The following is a 14345-nucleotide window of genomic DNA, read 5'->3' as shown; positions in this document are numbered from 1 at the left end:
AGAAAGATATAATCTATAATAAATATGCAACTGATACACAATTTTATCTGACCAGTAACATAGTACTAATAGAAATTAAAATCACAGTAAGGTACTGTTCATATCCTTTAGAATGGCTATAATAAAAAAATCTAACAGCATCAAATACTGGAGATTAGAGAGTATGTGAAGTCTTGTACATTTCTAGTGGGGGTGTAAAATGGCATAGTCACTTTTAAAAAATTTTGGCAAGATTGAACAAAGTTAAATGTATACCTTCACTATTCCCTATAAATGCCACTTCTAAATTTTCCAAAGAGAAATGAAAACTATGTCTAACCAAATACACAAGATAGTTTCCTTATTTCTAGTAGCCAGCAACTGTAGTTGCAGTGTATTCACAGGATAGAATCCGGCTCAGAAATAAACATCAACCATCAGCAATGACGTGGATAAATCTCAAAAACAATCTTATACAAAAGAAGATAGATGTTAAAATAATAATAAAATACATACTGTATGATTCCATTTATATAAAATCCAAGAATGGGTAAAAATGATCTGTGGTGACAGATAAAAGTAGTTGCCTTGGGCTGGGGATGGGAGGGGAAGTGGGTGAGCAAGGAACTGAATTGACGGGGCATGAGAGAACTTCCTGGAGTGATGGAAATGTGTATACAGTTGTGAAAACTCAAACTGAGACCCAAGGATTTTATTATTAATTAATACTTTGATATGTTATTTGTATCTCAGTAAGAAGTTCAAAAGGTGGCTGCAAGTTAACTGAGAATTGTTTATCTCACATACATTATCTCATTCATTTAATCCATAGAACAATATTTGGAATAATTATTTCCCAGTTTTACAGATGCAATAACTCAAGATCAGAAAAGTGAGTAAATGCTCCCAAAGTTTACATCTAATAAGAAGTCACATCCAGACCTGCTTGATATCAAAGCACATGTTCTTAGTTATAATGTCATTCTGTTTTCCAAAACCTGGAAAAGGAAGTCTGCCAATCTTTTTCACAGAACCCGGCACTGCACTAAATAAAGCTGGACTATTTTGCTTCAGCTTCTTCCAGTATCTCCTACAGAAAAGGTAAATTGAATCTTAGAATCTTGATCCAATCCTCTATCTATCATGTGTGGAATGACCCTTGTAATGTGGAATGGAAGTTGGCCACACCAGCCTCAATGTTACTTTAATAATATTTGCAACCATGTATTTCCTCATAATTGCTGGAACCTCATTCAAAACAAATTGTCAGCTTTTCTAAGTTCACAGCAAACTTCTCAAGTTCTTACTGGGAGGTGGTTTGGAAAGCCATTTCAGATGTACTAGCTAATTAGGTTTTTAATGCAGCTTTTTTTAGTAACTAAAAATCTCAGGCCAGCTTCACTGAGATATGAAAATGGAGCTTTTAACTCGAGGATTGAGTGTTGCACAAACCTATTTGATCCTATCTGCATAATTCTTAACTTGGCTAATTTTCTGTTGAGTGTTTTGATGTCAACGTTTTGTAAAATGAGTAATTTACTTTTGGGGAAGGTACACACAGTTACCTCATTTAACTGCCAAGGGGGTTGTTTCAAATTAGTTGAGGATTAGTAGAGCTTGCTCAGGAGATATGGTAATAGGTGGGAATTTAAAAATTCTCAGTTCTAATTGGTTTTCTTGTGTTTTGAGAACATAGGTAAATCTTTCGTACTTACAGAAGCCTATAAATTATGGGGAACAACCTAATGCATGATTTGTTTTGCACTCAAATTCTTTGCCAAATAGTCTTAATATACTTGAGTTTAATTTGCTCAAATTAGATTATATTTTACTTAATTTATGCTGATTTAAAACTTAGTTGGTCTTTCTCTCATGGTGATAGTCATTAAACAATTCACTAAAAACTATTATATGAATTTAAAAACTCCATTTTGAGAAAATTATAGATTCACGTGCAGTGTAAGAAGTAACACAGATACTGTGTACATTTTACCCAGCTTCTCCCAATGGTAACATCTTTCGTGAGTATAGTCCAATATCCCAAGCAGGAAACTGATAATGCTATAATCCACCTATTTTATTTCGATCTCACTGGTTTGACATGCACTCAGTTGTGTTTGTGTGTATTTAGGTTTATGCAGTTTTAGCACGTGTTGATGCACGTGACCACCACCATAGCCAAGATACAGAGCAGTCTGAGCACAGGAATCCCTGCTGTGACCCTTTTATAGCCACAGCCACTTCTTTCTCCTTTCTTGCCTGCCCCCAATACCTGGCAACCACTAATCTGTTCTCTGTCTCTGTAATCATTATATGACTCTTAAAAAAATTAACTGTGCTTTGTTTCTGAGTCATTGGAGAGCTCTAAATACTAACAATAGATTTGTGTGGCTAAAAGTAAGGAGAAAGGATGAATACGCGTGAAGAATGACAGCTCTGTGTGGTCACCTTCCTAATGCTGTCATCTTAACTGTTTCTAAGCCGTGCCGTAGATAGGCACATTTTATTCTTAAATCGTTTTTGATTTGCTTCTTGTATGAAAGGGTCATGGGGAGTTTTATAGTTTATAGTCAAATGTGCAAAATGGCCTGGTTGTCAGATTTAGTTCTGAGTTAGAGGTCATGTTGTAAAAGGATTAAACAACTTGAGAAGTATAGACACTTTGTATTTTGTGTATGTGTGTGTATTTATGCTTGTATTTTATATGTATTGCTTGTTTTTCTTTGAATAAAAAAAAGGACAAATGGTGGAGTGGGGAACACATTCATAGTTGGTGATTTAATTAAAGGTGGGTGGTTCAATAATATTTTCCCCAAAGCTGTCAGTTTATTATAGCAGATTCCTTTCTGTCTTCTAACTGAATATTACAGACAATGAATTCTAAACAATTAGAAACATGTTTCATTTTCAGACTCTCTTTTCAATATAAAAACTCTGGCCACTCTCAAGGGAGTCATACTGTCTTGTAAAATAAAATATTAATAGGTCTTTATAAACTTTTCTAAGACCTGTGTGAAAACATGATGTAGGCAGTTAATAAAACTTATTTATTATATAGTTCTTCAATACTAGAGTATATAAGAAACCTTAAACTCCAAGCAAAATACCTTATCATAGACCAGCTCATCCTTCTGTTGGACTACGGAAAATAGAATGTCTAACCTCAAAGGGAATTCATTCTCTTTAAACATACTATTATTTTTTTTTCTTTACATCCTGTGAGCTGGCTACGATCCCTGCTTTGAGGGTCAGGAGCTACCCAGACCCCATTCTTCAGCAGAATTCAATAAACATACTCTTTTGCTCCTTTCCAAATTACAGTCATATTTGATGTATGAATATTATATTAACTTTCTCAGAGGACATTACATACAATTAAAGAAAATTCACTTTATGGAAGAAATATTTTTGAAAAATTATAAAATAATCTCATTTTAACAATTCTCTTTTACCTTTGTTTTTTTACAACCACCTTGTGGCAAATCATCATTTACTTGAATAAGGCAATGATTTTTACATAAACTGTGTCTTTTAAAGTTAGGATAAAATAGTTATTTTTTGAAAGATTAACTTAATTGAGATGTAGATTTACATGCAGTTATAAAAGAAAAGTACAGAGAGAACCGTGTATCCTTTACCCCGCTATCTCCCGTGGTAACATCTTACAAAACTATAGCACAATATCACCGCCAGCACATTAACGTCGATTCAGTCAAGATACAGAACATTTCTATCCCCACAAGGACCCCTCCTATTGCCCTTTTACAGAACACTTACTTCCTTTCCCCGCTTGACTCCTCCTCAACCCCTGCCTGGGAACCACTACTCTGTTCTCCGTTTCTGTAATTTAATTTGTCTTCTTTCTTTTTCTTTGTCTGCTTACTAGAAGTTTGTCAGTTTTATTGTCTTCTCCAAGAACCGGCTCTCTGTTTCACTGATACTCTATATTTTTTTGTCTCAATTTCACTGATTTCTATTCTTACCTTTATTATGTCCTTCCTTCTCTTTGCTTTGGATTTATTATATTCAATTCTTGAGATCGGAGATTATGTTGTTGATGTAAGACTTTTCTTCTTTTCTAATGTAGGTATTCAGTGCTATACATTCCTCTTAACATTGCTTATTTGTGTCCTACACATTTTGATAGGTTGTATTTTCATATTCATTCAGTTCAATGTATTTTTTAAAAAATTTCCCTTGAGACTTCCTTTTTCACCCAAAGATTATTTAAAAGTGTGTTGTTTAGTCTCCAGTGTTTGGAGGTTTTCCTCTTATCTTTCTGTTGCTGATTTCTAGTTTGATTGCACTGTGGTCTGAGAGCATATTCTGTATGATTTCAATTTTAAACTTGCTGAGATCTGTTTTATGGCCCAGGATATGGTCCACCGTGGTTTGTGTTCTGTAAGCATGTGGGAAGAATGTGTATTCTGTATTGCTGAGTGCCGTATTCTATAAATGTCCACTAGATCCTCTTGGTTGATGGTGTTGTTGAGTTCTTTTCTATCTTTGTTGATTTTCTGTCTAGTTCTATCAGTTGAGAGAGGAGTGTTGAAATTTCCAGCTCTCATTATGGTTTTGTCTGTTTCTTCTTTAAGTTCTATCAGTTTTTGCTTTACATATTTTTCTGTTTTTCTGATGTGTATGCATTTAAGATAGCTATATCTTCTTGGTGGAATGACACTTTGTCATTATATAACGTCCGTCTTGGTCTCTAGTAATTTTTCGCTCTGAAGTCTACTTTATCTTGTATTAACATAGCTGGGGAAATAGGGCATCACACTGTTACTGCTCACGGAGGTAGAAGTTGAGGTTCCCCAGCCAGCTGCTGCTGCATTCAAGGTGGAAAGTTCCTTGTTACTGTGGCAGGGGGGTGGGTATGAATTCTGCTCCCCACATGTCTCTACCAACTCCACAGTGAGGTGGCCTCATTTTTGCTAGACTGACACTCCTCTAGGTCTTTTCTGATACTACCCCAATGCGGGGGATGGAAGGACATCTTGTCACTGCCAGCTTGGGGTGAAAGTGTAGGCTCCCCACATAATCTCCATTGATACCTGGAGGGGACCATGAGAGGCCTTGTTGCAGACCACTGTGGGTAGAAGTCCCGACTCTCTACTTTGCCCTGAAACCACTCTGGGGAGGATGTAGGGGCACCTCCTTACAGTGTGGCTAGGGTGGTAGTCTAGGCTCTCCACTTGGCCTTGGTGAGTGTGGGTTGGGGTGGAACTGTAGTTTTTCTGTGGTGTTTGGCTTGGGTTGGGCTGTTATTGTCTACAAGTTTTCTGTCTTCTCATGCTGCTCCTTTCCTTTTTTTGCTGTAGACAGCAGGGTTTTCTTGAGGGTTTTTTATTTTTTATTTTTCTCTTTTTGGTCAGCCCCTGTTGGTGTTTCAGAGTTGCCAGCTTCTCCGACTCCAAGTTGGGAGTGTATGAGATAAAAAGAAAACGCAGAGAATTTACCACAGTAGTATTCTTTAGGATCTGAGGTCTCCAGCGGATCTGTTTTCTGCTCTCCACTTTTCAGAATCATCTTATGTTTATTTGATATACAGTGCGCAGAGTTTTTAGGTGTACTTACTGGGAGGAATAGAGGGAAATACATATACTCCATCAACACCAGAAGTAGAAGTTCCAGAATGCTTCTTTCAAAATATACTTCTAATTTCTGGATTCATGTTTGCTTAGAAATGAAACAAATGTGAATATTGTAATTAAGAACATTCACATATCCTGACATTAATTAATATCTATAAGGATAATTTTAGTTACTTTCAATTAAATATACATGATCAAATTAGGGCTTCTTTTGGCCTTCAAATATGTGACAGACTGAAATTCAGTATTTTATTTCAAATTGTGAATGATCACTTGCCCAGGATAAATTGCTATCATCTGTTTTTCTAAGTGTTCTACTTTGTTCTGGATGTTAATTGTTGCATTTAGAGTAACAGACATTGACTCTGAAAACCACTCTTCTGTATTAAGTACACTATGATTTTAATGTCCCTCTATGGTAAAGAGCACTTGTTTCTGTAACAAAGATAGAAGGGAAAGAAAGCAGTATAAAAGACAAACATTTCCCCACTCTCACTTGAAATGACTAAAGATCAATTTAACAGATCATCAATTAGCACATGCTAATCAAACTTACTCCTTGTTAAACTGGCCACATTTTTTTAAGAACAGAATTATCTTTAGAAGCTGTAGGTTACATGATAATTATGTTCCTGAAAAGATTATCCCAGTAAAAAGGCTGCATTTGCACAAAAGGAAACAAAAATGAATTTGTTCAGGTAAAAATGGTACAAGGGATGAATTGAAATGTTGATGTTGAATAATTGAGGTCAGATTTCTCTGTATCAAATTTATAATTCTGAAACTTGGTCACAGATTACCCAGTTTTTTCTGGGATTGAGGTGAAAGAAAGTAACTATGGAACTGAAAACACAGCCAGAAAAAAACCCCAAAATAAAAATAAAAAACCCAAACAACTTGAATGGTGCCTGACTTTCTTCCATGCCCACTCAGATGACTCACCTCTTTCCATTTCATTCTCCCTTTTTGATAAGTGAGAGTTTGTGTCTCACTGTTAGAGTAGCTACTTTTAACTCAGAATCTGCATTGTGTTAGCTTGATAGCTAAATTATAGTGTGTGTTCCAATCCAAAACTTTAGCTTTTGATTGTTTTCTCCTTTCACATTAAAATAAGTGTAGGCATTGAACTATGAATTGTCTCCAGAAACCGCTAAAAATGCACACCCATTTATGGATCTACTCTTTGTATTATACATTAATATATAATGTATAATAATATATTATAAAATAATAAATTCATAATTTTCAGGATTAAAACCATTTTTGATGCTAACACTGGTCCTTATGATAGATATTCTTTCTGTATCTTCCATTTCAGTTTAACCTGCAAGTCTATAATTTTATGTCATTTAAAATCGTAATTATTAATAATCTCTAGGTATATTTCCCATGGCTAATAATGTAAACATCTTTCTATTTCTAACATTCTATACATAATGTATGGACAACAGTGTTGCACAGCATAAAAAGATTTGTTTTTCCACTTTCCTTAAAGAACAATTCTAGAAAATAAGTTTGTTTGCAGCCTGAAATTAAAGATTTGGATTTGCAAAGGGCTTTACTATTGGGAGTTTGTCAGTTAGGTAAATTGATATGTTTTATCATCACGTTTGATTTAAGAATCTCCAAGTCTCTAAAAGAAAACAGAAATGCAAAACTCTGGACCCTACTATTGTTAATAAATCCACAGAAAACACCGTTTTTACTAGTCACATTCTAGAAAATAGATGACCACTTACAGAAAATTGTGATTATTTAAAAATATATTTATAAATTTTTGATACCTTTCTTTAAGAGAGAGATTAATTCCTCTCCTGATGAGTGAAAGTTGGTGACTTGCTTTTAATAAATAGGATATGATGGAACTGACTGTGAGTGATATCTGAGACTCAATTATAAAAGGCATTGTGTTGGGAGGAGGGTATAACTCAGTGGTAGAGCATGTGCTTAGCATGCAACACGTCCTGGGTTCAATCCCCAGAACCTCTGTAAAAAAAAAAGGGATTATGGCTTTCTCCTTGCTTTCTTTCTGGAATCACTTACTCTGTGGGAAGCCCTTTGTGATGTTGTAAAGACACTCAAGCACCCACATGGAGAGAACCGTCAGCTACTGAGGAACTAGGCCCCCTGCCAATAGCCCTGTGAGCATACCATCTTGGAAGTGGATCCTCTAGTCCTAGGCATCTATGGCTGAAATCTTGACTGAAACCTCATAAGAGACTCTAAGCTAGAATCACCTACCTAAGCCTCTCCTAAGCTGTGAGATAAGTAATGTTTGGTATTTTATGCTACAAAGTTTTGGGTTAATTTGTTACACAGCTATAGATGACCAATACAGATCTTCCCCTCCTTAAAATTCTGTCCCTCTGGAATCTCTCTTGGTACCAAATGAATTGTATCATGTTAGATGGAAGCATGACTTTGTTATTAAATTTTCTGGAAATTAAGTGTGATTTGAAGAGATGTATATGTGTGCCATGTTGTCAGAGGTGGATTTTGGTGGCTTTGTAATGTGTCAGCTTGGCTATGTTAAACTATTTCCCAGAATCCCTTCCCTTTGTGTTTCTGATTAGGATGAGCCAAAACAGACATTTTTTTTCATGACTGTTTGAGGGCAGAAGTGAAGCAGCAGGCATTTTGTTTTTCACACTGAGATGGTCCCTTATGTATCTCACAGATGTTTCTCATCTGCTGGTTTATCTCATTGGAGAGGGATAGCAGCGAGGCCTGCAACTGCCTCATCTTTCCCTGGGTCCTCCTTTAACTTCTCTGCTTCCTGGATCAAGTGTGTATTTAGGTTCCATGATGAGAGTGCCAGCTGCTTCAGCTGGATACCTGTATCCTGAAGGTTGGAGGAGCTGAGAATTCATATGGTGTGAACTCACAGTGTGTCCTTATGGTTTCTAGCTCATGCTCATGGGTCCAGCTTATTTTTCTCTCTCTTTCCTTACACTCATATTCTCTTTTTGACTGTCTGACCTGCAGATTTCTAGCTCCAGCATCAGATAAGAAAAATTAGCCTTCTGGAAAGTGTTTAACCAGCTCCCACAACTGTATATAGGTCAAATCTCTGTAGCAAATACTTTATTCTGTTTCTATCACTGTTTAATCTGTCTCAGTCTCTTAATAGGTCTGCTTCTCTGATTGAACCTTAACTAATAGAATGATCTTCATTATCAACTTGTACCTTCAAATACGTTGGTTCTCAAGTCCGTTAAATTAAGTACAAGAATCACCAGGGGTTCCTGTGAAACATGAGGATTACCAGTACCCACCTTCAGAAATAAATTCTGATTCACTAGGTGTGATGTGCAGCCTAAGAATCTGCATTTTACATAGACATCAGATTCAGATGGTCCAAGCACCATACTTTGAGCAAATACTTACAAATGTTTTATCATATTTAAAATATATATCCTTGAAATGAACATTTTCCAATAATAGAATTTCCTTTCAGTGCTGGTGGTATTAAAGCCAAATCTAGGTGAATTCATCCAACAAACATTTGTTAGTCACTTGTTGTATAATAGAAACATGCTCCAAGTTGGGAATTAGTATCAAGGTATCTATTGAAAGATATCCAGTAGAAAGACATTGTGTTGGAGTCATTTAAAATGATGGTATATGTCTTTATATTTCTATTAATAATGATCTTTTTGACAACGCTGTGGTTTTTCAGAGCAAGCTCAGGTATAATGGAAGGTTCAGATTTGTGAGAGAGAGTGATTCTGCAATTGCCTTCCCCTTGGCTTCAGCCAGTGAAGTTCTGTTATTTTATATATATATATGTATACACACACACACACACACACACGCACGCACACACACACATACATATATTTTAATAGATGAGGTTTTCTCATGAGGTATTTTACCTGAAGAAAATGTACTACATAAGAATAATTGAAAATAAAAATCTTTGCTATAAAATATTGAACATGTTATTTTTCACATAAAAAGTATTTAACAAGTATCAGTTGAATGGAGAATGGATATGTTGGTGCATATCTTACCATTATAGAGCCACAGTATTAAGGGAAGAAGGACAAACCCAGTTAACATCATACACAATGAAGAAAAGTTGAAAGTTTTCCCTCTAAGAGCAGGAACAAGACAAGAGTGCACAGTATCACCACTCCTATTCAACATAGTATTAGAAGTTCTAGCCAGAGCAGTTAGTTAAGAAAAAGAAGTAAAAGTCATCTAAATCAGAAAGGAAGAAGTAAATTGTCTCTGATGGCAGATGCTATAATATCATATATAGAAAACCCTGAAGATGCCATCAAAACTAATAAAATTCAGTAAAGTTTCAGAATACAAAATCAGCATACAAAAATCAGTTGTGTTTTATACACTAACAACAAACTTCTGAAAAAGAATTAAGGAAAACAATTCCATTTATAGTAGACTTAAAAATAATAAAAATACTTAGGAATAACTAGAGCTAAAAAAGGTGAAATATCTGTATACTAAAAATTACAAGACATTGATGAAAGAAATTGAAGGAAACACAAATAAAGGGAAAGATATCCCATATCCATGGATCAGAAAAATTAATGTTGTTAAAATGTCCATAATACTAAAATCCATCTACAGATTAAGTGCAATCCCTATAAAAATTCCAATGGTATTTTGACAGAAATAGAACAAACAACCCTAAAATTCATGTGAAATCACAAAAGGCCCTAAACAGCCAAAGAAACCCTGAGAAACAGCCAAATCACAAGTCCTGATGTCAGACTTTATTATGAAACTATAGTAATCAGAACAGTACAGTTCTGGTATAAAAAGAGACACACAGACCAATGGAATAGAATCAAGAGCCCAGAAATAAACCCAAGCGTACATGGTCAACTAATCTTTGATAAGGGAGCCTTGAATACCTACTGGGGAAAGGACAGTGTCTTCAATAAATGGTGTTAGGAAAACTGGGTATTCACATACAGATGAATGAAATTGGACCCCTATTTTACACCACTCACAAAAATTAACTCGAAATGGATTAAAGACTTAAATATAAGACTTAAAACTATAAAACTACTGGAAGAAAACATAAGGAATTTTTGACATTGGTCTTGGCAGTGATTTTTTGGGTGTTACACCAAAAGCACAAGCAGCAGCAAAAATAAATAATTGAGACTACATAAATCTAAAAAGCTTTTTCATAGCGAAAGAAACAGTCAGCAAGATGAGAAGGCAATCTGTGGAATGGGAGAAAATATTTGCAAACCATTTATCTAATGAAGGGTTAATATCCAAAATATATAAGGAACTCGTATAACCCAATAGCAAAAATAAACAATCCTATTAAAAAATTAGAAAAGGACTTGGAAAGATATTTTTCCAGGGTAGACATACAAATGGTCAATGAGTACATGAAAAGATTCTCAACATCTGTAATCTTCAGAGAAATGCAAATCAAAACCACAGTGAGATGTTACCTCATACCTGAAAGAATGGCCATCATCGAAAGACGAAACAAGTGTTGGTGAGCTGTGGAGAAAAGGAAACCCTTGTGCACTGTTGGTGGGAATGTAAATTGGTACGGTCACTCTGGAATAAAGTATGGAGATTCCTCAAAAAATTAAAAATAGAACTACCCTATGATCCAGCATTTTCACTCATGGATAATATCCAAAAGAAATGAAGTCATCATCTCAAAGATTAGGTATCTGCACCCCCTTGTTTATTGCAGCATTATTTACAAAGCCAAGACAGGGAAACAACCTAAGTGTCCAAGGATGGGTGAGTGGATAAAGAAAATGTGAGACACACAGACACAGAGAGAAATATGATTCATTCATAAAAAAGAAGGAAATCCTGCCCTTTGTGACAGCATGGATTAACCTGGAGGGCTTTATGCTAAGTGAACTAAGTGAGACAGAGAAAGACAAGTACTGTATGTTCTCACTTGTACAGAACCTAAAAAAGCTAAACTCATAGAAATAGAAGAGTGGTGGCTGCCAGAGGCTGGAGGTGGGGGAAATGGGAAGATGTTGGTCAAAGGGTACAAACTTGTAGTTATAAGATGAGTAAGTTCTGGGAATCTAATGTGTAGCATGGTTACTTTATTATATACTTGAAATTTGTTAAGAGAGTAGATCTTAAATGTTATCACACACACACAAAATGGAATTTGAGGGGAAGCAGGTGTTAACTAACCTTATGTGCTAGTCATTTCACATGTCTCAAATTATTAACATTGTACCTCTTAACCTTACTTATGTTTATCTGTCAATAATATCTCAATAAAGCTGGAGGAAAAAAGACAAAATGGTAACGAGAGACCATTTATTTCATAGATGAGTAAACGAAGCCTCTAACCATGGAATGATTTGCCTGTGGTTTCACTGGTAAAGCTAAAGTTTCTTTCTCTTTTCTGTGTACCATAACTGACATATTGCAAGATAATTAACAAAATATTGGGTCTTCATAACATTACAGGAAATTTTCAATATGTTTATTATTTTTTCTAATTATATTACATCTAATATAGTTACTTAATAACATGAAAAATTTTTCTGGCATGGGATTTTTTTTTAGGCTAATCAGGTAAAAGAATGATTATTCTAAAATCTTATACATTGATGGATTTTGATAAATAACTATTTCAGATAGCTTAATATCAAAACTGAGTTTTCATTGTATTAGAAGGTAAAATAATGAAAGATTGTATCATGGTTTTTAAAAATAGTCATAAGCATGTTTTTCTCTGTTTGTATTTGGTTCATGTCTACAGCTGGATTCTGATGGCACCGTTACAATAGAGGAGCAGATTGTCCTTGTGCTGAAAGCTAAAGTGGAGTGTGAACTCAACATCACAGCCCAGCTCCAGGAAGGAGGTAAAGATGCTGAAGAAACTGTGTCCTCCATGCGCCTGCCCTAGTCCTCACAAAGATTGCAAATTTCCTCCTTAGCGAGTACTAGGGGTTTCTTCATCCGTCATTCCGTGTTTCCGTGTAGAGAGGTGGGTAGCAGAATAATGCTCTTTTCATCTCTTTAACCCAGGAGCTCTTCCCTCCCTGTGGAAGGAGTGACTTGCCTGATTTATGAGTTTGGGAATAGCGAGCAGGCCTGTGCACATCGGCCTCTTCCTGACACCTCTCTTTGGGATTTTTCTGCCTGCAGAGCATGTGTACTGGTTTGCCCCTGACCATGCAGTAAGCTTGGAGGGGCAGGCTCTGTACTGGTGTCACCTGCAGTTTTAGGTAGTATGTAAAATTCAAAGGAGCAAATAAGCCCATTTATACATACGTAGACCATGTTCTCCAAAAAACTTTCTTCTTAATAAAATGATGATTTTATCTCCATCTGCCAGATTCCTTATGTAATTTCTCAATTAGTTCCAAATTCAAGTGGGAAACTACAAAAACAAAATTACAGAACTACAGTCGAGCTGGTGGTGGTGTTGGCGCTCTTGGGTGCTTCTACCGGTGCAGCTTCACAGAGACCTTGTGTTCCCCAGGGTCTGGTGTAGCTTGTGTTCCGCAGGGTCTGGTGGTCACCTGCACTGCTCATCAGGGCCACTGAATAAAGTTATTTATTAGATTGGAGTAGTGGGAAAATTATAATATTTTATATAAGGAAATGCCTTGCTTTGATAGTTGAATATATTCGAAGAAATTTTTAAAAAGAGGAGGTGCTATTTACTCAGCTCCCTAAATTCTCAGCAGTCTGAATGCAGTGGATGATGTCCTTAAAGCTACATCTGAAAATAAAATACATAGTTTGATATCTTCTTCATTCTAGTCTCCCTAATATTAAAAAAAATTGTGGTTGATTTCTCAGCTGGTTATGATCAGAGAATGTGGTCTGCATGATACCGATTTTTAAAAGCATGTTGAGACTTAATTGCTTATATTGGTGTCAATTTTGATAATCCATGTGGTCTTCAAAGGAATATGTACTGTCCAGTTTCTAAGGACAGTGTTTTATAGTGCCCACTAGATTAAGCTTATTGGTTGCATAGTTCATATATCTTGTATCCATATGATTTTTCATCTACTTGACCTGTTCTTCTCTTAAAATATCTCACTATGATGATTCATTTTTTGCTTCACACATTTTGAAAATATGTTATTGCGTATATACAAGTTTAGAAATGTTGTATTTCCTGGTAAAATCAAACCTTTCATTGATATGAAATAGCCCTCTTTATTTCTGGTTTTCTTTGGCTTTAAATATTAAATAACATATACTATAAATTTATTGTATTAAAATAAAATATTTAATAAACAACATTAGTTTATTTCTCTCTTGGTTGGTATTTGCCTTGAACATCTTCTCCCATCAAAAAATTTTTAATTATGGTATAATACATGTAACATTAAACTAATCATCTTAAATGCTTTTAAGTGTACGGTTCAGTGGTGATAAGTGTATTCACATGTTGTGAAATCAATCTCCAGAAATTTTTTATCTTGCAAAATTGACATTTTAAATCCATTAAACAACAATTTATTTAAATCCACTAAACAACAATCATTTTATTTGGGCTTTTCATTTCATCAGCTCTTCCTATGTGTCCCTTATACTGCCCACCTCCACCCACTGTTGGCTTCTTTTGAATTGACTGAGACTTTTTTTCTTATTTCATCCTCCCTCCTCCTACTAGTTTAGAAGATATATAGTATATTTAATTCTTTAGTGATTAACCCAGAATTTTTAAATATAGATTTAATTTAAGAAAGTTTAAAGTTATCAATAACTTCCCTCTCTCAAGTAATGTAAGTAGCTTTTGAAATACTTTGCTTCCAAATTATGTTACTGTCA

At 35.2% G+C, this 14345-nt stretch overlaps 1 protein-coding gene across 1 annotated transcript in view; it reads left to right on the top strand.

Moving 5' to 3' along the window:
- Positions 1-14345, top strand: part of PTH2R (parathyroid hormone 2 receptor) — a 79494-nt gene that overhangs the window by 13367 nt on the left and 51782 nt on the right. Inside the window, exon 2 of the mRNA XM_006182117.3 lies at positions 12313-12415. Within this exon, the coding sequence (XP_006182179.1) occupies positions 12313-12415 (103 nt within the window). The remainder of the gene's footprint in view (positions 1-12312; positions 12416-14345) is intronic.

Source organism: Camelus ferus, chromosome 5, assembly GCF_009834535.1.
Source record: "Camelus ferus isolate YT-003-E chromosome 5, BCGSAC_Cfer_1.0, whole genome shotgun sequence".
NCBI classification, from domain to species: Eukaryota; Metazoa; Chordata; class Mammalia; order Artiodactyla; family Camelidae; genus Camelus; species Camelus ferus.
This window is presented reverse-complemented; position numbering and strand designations above follow the sequence as displayed.